Source organism: Berghia stephanieae, chromosome 4 (assembly GCF_034508935.2).
Source record: "Berghia stephanieae isolate SIO BIC M18660-M18661 chromosome 4, UCSD_Bste_1.3, whole genome shotgun sequence".
Classification (NCBI taxonomy): Eukaryota; Metazoa; Mollusca; class Gastropoda; order Nudibranchia; family Aeolidiidae; genus Berghia; species Berghia stephanieae.
This window is the reverse complement of record NC_088363.1, coordinates 63,007,234-63,017,233: the sequence shown is the minus strand read 5'-3', so window position 1 is coordinate 63,017,233 and position 10,000 is coordinate 63,007,234. Positions and strand designations below refer to the sequence as shown.

Below are 10,000 nucleotides of genomic sequence, written 5' to 3'. Positions count from 1 at the left end.
GAAAAAAAAGATAAGTGCGAAACCCAAGAAATTTCTTTAATTACTGCATTCAAAATTGCTTTTGAGATGAAGTCTTTCTTCTACATTCTGTTCAATTCGTGTGTGTTGTAGATGCTGTGCGCTTGGCTAAGAAGCTCACAACCTTGCCATCCGGAAACAAACTATGTCTATTCTTGAACGTTATGGTCTGGATAATACAGTTTAGTCAGAATTACTCATAAACATGGATGGCAAAAACAATAACAAAGAGTCGATTGACGTCAACGTCATTCTATCTATACGTAAAACTATTTGATTTCTTCATCTATAAAAGTAGGTAACTATTATAGTATTGATGGAACGAAATTGACGCCATTCGGCTCTCTGTCATTGTTTTTAAACAGCCATTTTAATTATTAGTTCTCATTTGATTATATCAAGTATACTATAAACGTTTAAGGCTACTTATATGTTTGTGTGTTGGTACGTTATATCCGGCTGGCGTTTGTTATGAGTATTTTACCTAAACGCATTGCATCAATTAGATACTTCTCTAGATAAGATTCGGTCACCCAGCTCGCTTTGCCCAGCTCCTTTGTGCCGTATTGCATAACATGTTGGAATACTTTTAAACAGTCGTAACGTCACTTCCTTCCTAATGACGCATGGTAACTTAGTAACACTGGCTCTAAACTATCGGAACAATGGCGGACGCCCGTATGAAATATTTCTCCCGCGAGCATAAAAGCCTATCCAGAGGAAAAAAAACCCATAAATTTGATCATGTTTTGACTTTTACACATTCTGATCACAATACATATGAAAAGTTCTAGCCAGCATGAAGAATAAAAAGTAATGATTTTCTTTGTTTAGAACCAAGATGGCCGCCGTTGCCGGGCGGCCTGACATCAGACTACTGAATCCAATTCGGCGTTCTAAATTCCGGAGAATAGATAGTATGAAGTTGACGTCACTCAGGGCTTTATTGCTTTTTTATTTTGTCATCGGCGTTTATGAGTAATTCTCACTAAATTGTATTAGGGTTAACCCACACCGGAGACTGACTCCGACGACCAGGCACTACCGTCCTCTGCCATCTTCCGGATAAAGGTAAGTCTAGCGGCTCTTCTCTTTATTCTTAGTATTTTGTCCGTGCCCGACGTCTTTATCCGGAAGACGGCAGAGTACTGCAGCGCCGGGTCGTCGGAGTCAGTCTCCGGTATGAGTTAGCCATTATACTTCCGGATGGCAATGTTGTGAGTTTCTTTGCCAAGCGCATAGTCTCTATACTGTACTAATTGTGACCCTCCGTCTCAAAACGGTATTATAGCGGGGTGAACCAGACCCGACGTGTATAAACTTACAGGTTTAATAACCGGAGGTAATTATGGACTTGCTTTAACATTGTTATAATGGACAATATTTTACGTTGGTTTGAATATTTCCAGTAAAAGAATGAAACCATAACAAATTGGGTTATCAGACCTGCGAATAAACATACGTCAACCTGGCCCCAAAAGTGAATTTAGTACTAAAATGATAAGATGTACGAAGTTTTAGTTATTTTCAATGTAAGAAATTGTATTTATTCTCCATCATAACGGATAGAAAATAACTCCCAAGTTTCATATTTGTGGATATACATTCAATTCTCAGGACATCGTTCATCCCGGCATAATACCGCTTTGACACGGTGGGTCACAAATGGTCAAACAATGAGTACTGCCTGCGATGTGCTCATCCGCAAATTAATTTCACAAATTTTGGCCTGTAATGGATATTGAATTTTCTCAAACCAGCTTCAATAATGTGGACGCTTAATTTAGAACCTGAAAAAGATAAATTCAATAACTCTCTCTCTCTCTCTCTCTCTCTCTCTCTCTCTCTCTCTCTCTCTCTCTCTCTCTCTCTCTCTAACACCCAACACACACCCTCTCTCTCTAACACACGCATAGATTCAGTCTATCTATCTATCTATCTATCTATCTATCTATCTATCTATCTATCTATCTATCTATCTATCTATCCATCTATATATCTATCTCTTTTACTCTTTTTATCAACTAGCTATCAATTATTGATACTACCTAAACGCCATCACGCACTCCAACGGAATCGTGACCATTTTCATTAAACCAACATCTATGCCATCATCATCAACATACTCATCATCATCATCATCATCATCATCATCATCATCATTCATCATCATCATTATCAGCATCATCATCATCATCATCATCATCATCATCATCATCATCATCATCATCATCATCATCATCATCATCACTGTCGCCGCCGTCGTCGTCAACTTCATTATAATCACCACCACCACCACCAACACCACTACCATCAATCTCCATGATCATCATCCATCATCAATACCAACCTTTACCACAATGTTTACCAGTTTCTTTTATTTTCTTCTTTATCTTTCCACTCCCCCCCCCCCCCCCCCCCCCACCCCACCACCACCACCATCATCCCCACCACCCCCACCACTCCCTAGCCCCTTCTACACTTTACACCACAACCTATATTTGACACCTTTGATGGAGGAAAGAGGAGGTCAGTAGGCCGAGGGAGCAATTTGTCTCTAGACATTCCCATGATGGATTGCAGTGCCATTGATTTTCTTTTCTTCCGCTCAGTAGACAAGTAGACCAACCAATCAACGGCCCTCCTGGTAAAAAGTCAGTCAATAAGATGGTTTTTAAAAGCAAAATGCTGCCATTAACAGCAAGGATTTCCCCACGAAAAAAATATATTATACTTTCATTCCCACTAACGACTACAGTCAACGCTGATTAAAGTTGGTTCAGGTAGTATATAGATAGAATGCTCTTGGCCAAGGAGTTCACAACATTGCCATCCGGAAGTATAACGGACCAACACATAAACTCTGTGTTACCATGAACTTTTATAGTCTGGTTAATACAGTTTAGTGAGAACAACTCACAAACGCGGATGGCAAAAACAATAACAAAGGCCTGAGTGACGTCATCTGCATACTATCTATAAATATAACAGTAAGTCAGTCCTAAGAGTAAGAGTGTGTGGAGCAGGCACTTATGTTGATAACAACAAGAAATGAAGTGAGTAGGAAAGTGCCAGAAGACAATAGAGTATAAAAATTTCGCGGCGGCGATGGGGGCTCGAACTCGCGACCTTATTGGTACGACAACTCCTCCTGGCCAAGGAGATCGTGACTCTACCACTCTATCGTATGAGCTATCCACGACCCCAAAATCCTCAATGATTTACACTTTTGTGCGACTATAATAAATTTGGTCTCGTGGTATTAAACTAGCCTTCGGATCGGAAGATGATGGGTTCGAGTCCCGCTTTGGGCGGTGTATGATTGAGTCCTTGGAAACGGTTCTTTACTCATCACTTTTCTCATCGTAATCAAATGTAACAGCGTTGTCTTTGTCGGAAAAATGGTAATATCGCATAGCAAGCATCATATCTATTCCTTCGTGTTAATACGCTTCAACAGTCGTAACGTCACTTCCCTCGTAATGACGCATGGTAACTTAGTAACTGACTCTAAACTATCGGAACAATGGCGGACTCCCTTATGAAATATTCTCCGACGAGCATAAAAGCGTATCCAGAGGAAAGGGTCTAGCCAGCATGAAGAATAAAAGTAATGATTTTCTTTGTGTAGAACCACGATGGCCGCCGTTGCTGGGCGACGTGATATCAGACTATTGAATCCAATTGATGCCGTTGGCTAGGGACCCCTGCAAAGTGCTTTGAGCATGTTTTGAGGATATTGGGCGCTATAGATAGTATGAAGTTGACGTCACTCATGTCTTTGTTATTGCTTTTTGCCATCTGCGTTTATGAGTAATTCTCACTAAACTGTATTAACTGGACTATAAACGTTCAAGGTTACACATAGTTTTGTGTGTTGGTCCGTTATACTTCCGGATGGCAATGTTGTGAGCAGCTTAGCCAAGCGCACACTATCCATAGAAATGCTCGTTTATATATTTTGACGTTCATATTCCTAGTTTTGGGATAACTTCTATTATTGTTATAAAAATGTGGTCAGTCCTCTCAAAACGCTATTATGTCGCGATTTTTACCATTGAGTTTAAGCAGAATTTTAACATTTAATTATTGAGTTAATGTAAATTCCCTAATACTAATAGGGGAGAGTGAGTTTTGTTTCTTAAACTACAAAAAATTCCAATGGGAGCGATCTATATTCATGTTTTCGTCCAACCAGGTCACCAATCACATGATTTGTTCCTCTCCAACGATTGGATATTTCTTAACAAATGTAAACACGTTGCTTTGTTTACAAATGTTATAAACATACCAATGTGTCAAGCTGAACCAAATGACCAATCGTGATGTTATTTAAAAAGTTGTGAACACTTTTCACTATGTAGGTCACTTTGAGCGCACTTTGCAATGTGATCAATGACCTCGAGCACATGAAAATGTAATATAGATCGTGCCCATTCTCGTTTTCTTTAAACTCAGTTTCTTTCATCTAGTTCATTCCGATATGATATCAGATTGAGATAAACATTGAGACGTGTACATATTCCATTAAAAAAAATTGAGCTTTCAAATAGCGCAATATCCACTAAACGTGCTCAAAGCGCTTTACGGTTCCCTGGCTGCAGCAACACATAACATGTAGGACGTGTCATGACGCCTAAAAGGCGATATGACATAGTTTTCGGACAGAGACAACGCTGTTAACGACCAGGTACTCATTTTACACTTGAGTATGGTGGGAGAATGTGAGTAAAGAGCCTTGTCCAAGGACTCAACTATGCGCTGTGTAACTATTATGCTTAGTTTTTATTAACAGGATTCAATGTTAATTGATTGATAATATTGAGAATTAAATCTCTAATACATAAATTTGTGTCATATTCAATATTTGTAGAATAATTAAATTAAGGTTCATATAGCTGGAGTTTACCCGTGCTTCATGAGTACTGGACACTAGTAAAGTAATGAAACTGCTTACTACCGGTTGGATAGGATGCTGATTTATCGCACTTTTCTTTCGCCAGATCGGAAAGACCCAGTAACCCATTCTGGCGGATGGAATGGTAAGAAAAACCCAGAATTTTCACCTAGCCTTTGTCATTTGTATTTATTTTGTTTCATGTCTTTTTTCTTACTCTTTTGATGTTTCTTCGTGGGGGGGGGGGGGGTTGTTTTTGTTTTAAAGGGTTTGATGGCGCTTGCGACATTTTAGCTCATTTCAGCGAAAGCAAAAAAAAAAAAAAAAAGAAAAAAAAGAAGAAAAATGAAGAAAATGGGACAATCAATTTTGTTTATATTTACAACTTAAATTACAATAGAAATAGTTAGATAAAGGAGAACGGTTCAAATAGAGAACAGATGCGGAATCCAAGAACAAACTATCAGTGTACTTAGTTTGAGATCACCTTCAGATCTCATCTAAGCACAGGTTCCAACCTAGAGGAATACAATCAAATGATTACAAATCATAATATTCAAACAAAAACAAACATATAACAGTACATAATAGGACAGAACTTGATGATTTACGATGAAGAAATATATCCCAAAACAATAGCTATATGTTTGACTACTTCCCTCCCAGCCATGGATTCTGTTCAGAGTCAGGACAAAACCAAGTTCGCTGAACTCATCGTCACACTTGCTGTGTGTTCTTTCCCCCGATATCATTATTACAACTTACTTTCTGTCCTTGTCTTGAAATGAGATTATTTGGTTTTGTAGGACACTGGTTCGAGTCCCGTTCTGGGTAGCGCAAAGGTGAGTCCTTGGAAAAGGTCCTTTTCTTACATTCGTTCACCGCACTCAGTTTAAAATGAATACCAGGTCGAGAGTAGTGTTGTCTCTTGTTGGAAAAATATGTAATAGCGCCTAACATGCATCCAAGTTAAGTGTTGCTGCTGGGTTGGGACCGCTTGTAAAGCGCTATTTTAGAGAAGAAAAAGATGAGAAGGGGGAGGAGAGATGAGAGAAGATAAGTCTTAATCATTTAAGTTAAAATCGCCGAAGGAGAACGCGATAGCATGAATGGTGTGAGTACTCACAATGAAATGGGACTTGCTTAATGAGATGTCAGAGGCACTGAAAGCGAGCGGGAAGAAGAAATTCAAGTACTAAATAAGCTTAATTGTTTGTCAAAAGTTTTGACTTCCTTCCTGGTGAAGAATAAACCTTTATTGGCGATAAATTATCAGAAAAGAAGGGGGACGGAGTGGGGTGAATGGGGGGGGGGGGGGAGGTGAGTGGGAGGAGCGAGATGAAGCGAACAGGTGACGTCGTTATAAAGGACTGTCGCTGTAATTGAAATCAAAAGCCAATTATATTGCACCTTGTGATCGTGATCACAGCCTTCTGAGTCGATCATAAACCATTCCCTTTTCTATAATAACTAATTTTATCACAGATTTTCTCACTACTCCGTCACCCGCCTGAATTCAGTCACTTCTCGCCATTGTTTAGATTTACTGAAATGAGAGGCCGACGATCAGACATAATGGATGGATGAAGGAATAAATGGATGGGTGGATATAGATAGATAGATAGATAGATAGATAGATAGATAGATAGATAGATAAATGGATAGATAGCTAGATAGCTAGATGAGTAGATGGATAGATAGATAGCTGGATGGATAGACTGGTCGTTGAGTAAATAAATTGATAAATAGATACGGTAGATAGATGGATATATAAATGAATAGGTGTTAAGGTTGGTAGATTTATAGATAGAAAGGGTCCATCCACCATCCACCCATCCGTCAGTCCGTCCTTCCTAGAAACCGTCCATCCATACATCCATCCATCCACACATACATACATACATACATACATACATACATACATACATACATACATACATACATACATACATACATACATACATACATACATACATACATACATACATACATACATACATACATACATACATACATACATACATACATATCTATCTATCTATCTATCTATCTATCTATCTATCTATCTATCTATCTATCTATCTATCTATCTATCTATCTATCTATCTATCTATCTATCTATCTATCTATCTATCTATCTATCTATCTATCTATCTATCTATCTATCTATCTATCTATCTATCTATCTATCTATCTATCTATCTATCTATCTATCTATCTATCTATCTATCTATCTATCTATCTATCTATCTATCTATCTATCTATCTATCTATCTATCTATCTATCTATCTATCTATCTATCTATCTATCTATCTATCTATCTATCTATCTATCTATCTATCTATCTATCTATCTATCTATCTATCTATCTATCTATCTATCTATCTATCCTATCTATCTATCTATCTATCTACTATACTATATTATTATATATATATATATATATATCTGTATGTATGTCCGTTTGTCTGTCTAACCTTCTATCTATTTATCTATATATCTAGCAATCTATCGATTTATCCATCTATTCAGACTGTATCTATTTATCTCTCTCGCTTTTTAATAAACTCCAAGAATAACACAATCAAGCATTTCCATTCACAGATAGATCTATCTATGCATAAATCTGACACTCTTTTATCGAGAGGCATTTTGCAAACTAGATAGATAATTGTAACATGGAAATCCAACACAAACTGAAGTTGAAGGAAAGATTTAAATAGGAATACAGAAGGTTTGAAAAGACCTGAAAAGAATCGAAAAGATTTGAAAAGGCTAGCGGCAGACAGACGGGAATGGAATTTTATTCAATGAACAAGACGAACAGTTTAAAGCCCACCTAAGCTTCGCCATTACCTTATTCGATATGGAGCATGGTTCATATTCCTGCAATAACATCGTGGTCTAAAAGTAGTACTTCAGAGCCATAGGGCCCGTTGGGGCCCGAGTTATAGCGTTAAACTGACATCAGATATTGCTTAATATCCCTTGTATAGGACGCTAGTCTATTGCATAGTACAAATATAACAGACCCAGCTACCCAATTACTCAATCAGAAGGAGGGTGGCGGGGGGGGGGGGTGTTAAGAAAAATAAAACAAAACAACTCTCTACCTTCGGGATCAATTCCAGTCTCTTTGCGTGTAAAGCGAGTGCTCTACTAACTGAGCTATCGGGACCCTTGTGACCCAAAGACTAGAATCATTGGTGTCAAAATCGTCAACTATCAACGTGTGTGGTTTACGTTTTGACTTTTATGACACGGCAAATTTAGAATTGTTGTCATAACATAGATGCTGACATGCTTTGTGAAAACATGCATAGATAGGTACATAAATTCTATTTGCAACCATCATTGTGCTATATTTGGTTTCTTTGAAAATAGAATGACACACACAAATAAATATATTTTAACACCCACACAATAATAAAAAGATAAATAATAGACAGAAATCCGTAAACTAGAAGAATATTAGATATTAGTCAAGAAAAATGGGCCAGTGGGATTACCGATAGTACAATAGATTTCTGTTTCGGTTCGAACAGCTGTACGTTTTAAAGATTTTGAACAGAAAACTCATACTTCAAATATCGATTGATTAAAATAACCCTCATCTTGTCAAAAACACTCGAATCTGGAACTTTATTGAAGTTACTTGACAACGCTTTACGTCTTTTGGATAATTTCAGTGCATAAGAAAAGGAATATGGTACTAGCGATTGAAACAATTGGATTTCGCGAGAAAACAATAATATAGAACAAACTGGAATAGTTGCATCCCAGCAGCAATATATTATCACTGTGTCCAGCCTTAGGGCTAACCCACCCCGTAGACTGACTCCAATGATCTGATACTGCCGTCCTCTGCCATCTTCTGGATAAAGATGTCGGGCACGGACAAAATACTAAGAATAAAGAGAAGAGCCACTCGACCTACCCATACCAAGCTCGAATAAAAAAGGTAGAGGCCTTGCTTGGCATGGGTAGGAATAGCTGCTCTTCTCTTTATTCTTAGTATTTTGGCCGTGCCCGACGTCTTTATCCGGAAGACGGCAGAGGACGGTAGTGCCGGGTCGAAGGAGTCAGTCTCCGGTGTGGGTTAGCCCTAAGGCTGGACACACTACTGCTGAGATGCAACTATTCCAGTTTGTTCTATATTATTGTTTTCTCGCGAACCTGTGATCCAATTGTTTCAATCGCTAAAAAAGCAAAAAAGCAAAATCAAACTTGAGCATTTATATAGACTAATATCCATTAAACGTGCTCAAAGTGCTTTACAACGGGTCCTTAGCCAATATACACAGACAAGAGTATGTGATCCTTGGCTAAAGGGAAACACTGAACTTTTAATTAATTCCCTGGTTTTATCTAAATTGGACTATTGTAACTCCCTTTGGGCGAATTTAGCTAAAGACAAAATTAGCAAACTTCAGGTTGCTCAAAATAACGCAGCCAGGCTCATTGTACGCAATAACAAAAAATACCCGTCAGCAACTCTTCTTCTCCGTGAGTTACATTGGCTTCCTGTTGAAAAAAGAGTTGCCTATAAGATTTGTACTGTTGTCTACAAATCCCTGAGCACGAACAGTCCCTCCTATATTAAAGACCTTCTAAACATATATGTCCCCAATAGAAACTTGAGGTCAAGCAATGACCAATCAATCCTTGTCAAACCTAAGCCATTGCGTAAAATAGATGAACAGTCTTTTCAATTTTCGGCCCCCCATTTTTGGAACTCTCTCCCGTCACACGTGAGATGCTCGGATTCGTTGACAACGTTCAAATCTCGCTTAAAGTTTTATCTTTTTACGTCATAATGTTGCAATATTATTATCATATTTTGTTGTTGTTAAATTGAATTCGTATCATGTTTCCTTCACACTTGTCTCACTGTACTATGTTTTGTTTTATATCACTGTAAAGCGCTTAGAGCCTGTGACAACGGGGTAAAGCGCTATATAAATGCCATTTATTATTATTATATAGTGCCCAATAATGTTAATACACAGTCACAAATAAATTTACAGGAAAAAAAAAATTCTCACTGAAAAACACACATACATCCGATCATTTCCCTCAAAAAA

The 10,000-nt window shown here is 38.0% G+C and overlaps 1 protein-coding gene across 1 annotated transcript in view; it reads left to right on the top strand.

The window, feature by feature from the left end:
* Positions 1 to 10,000, top strand: part of LOC144970992 (uncharacterized) — a 47,903-nt gene that overhangs the window by 30,123 nt on the left and 7,780 nt on the right. Inside the window, exons 2-3 of the mRNA XM_078911269.1 lie at positions 2,489 to 2,547; positions 5,022 to 5,060. Coding sequence (XP_078767395.1) covers positions 2,489 to 2,547; positions 5,022 to 5,060 — 98 coding nt within the window. The remainder of the gene's footprint in view (positions 1 to 2,488; positions 2,548 to 5,021; positions 5,061 to 10,000) is intronic.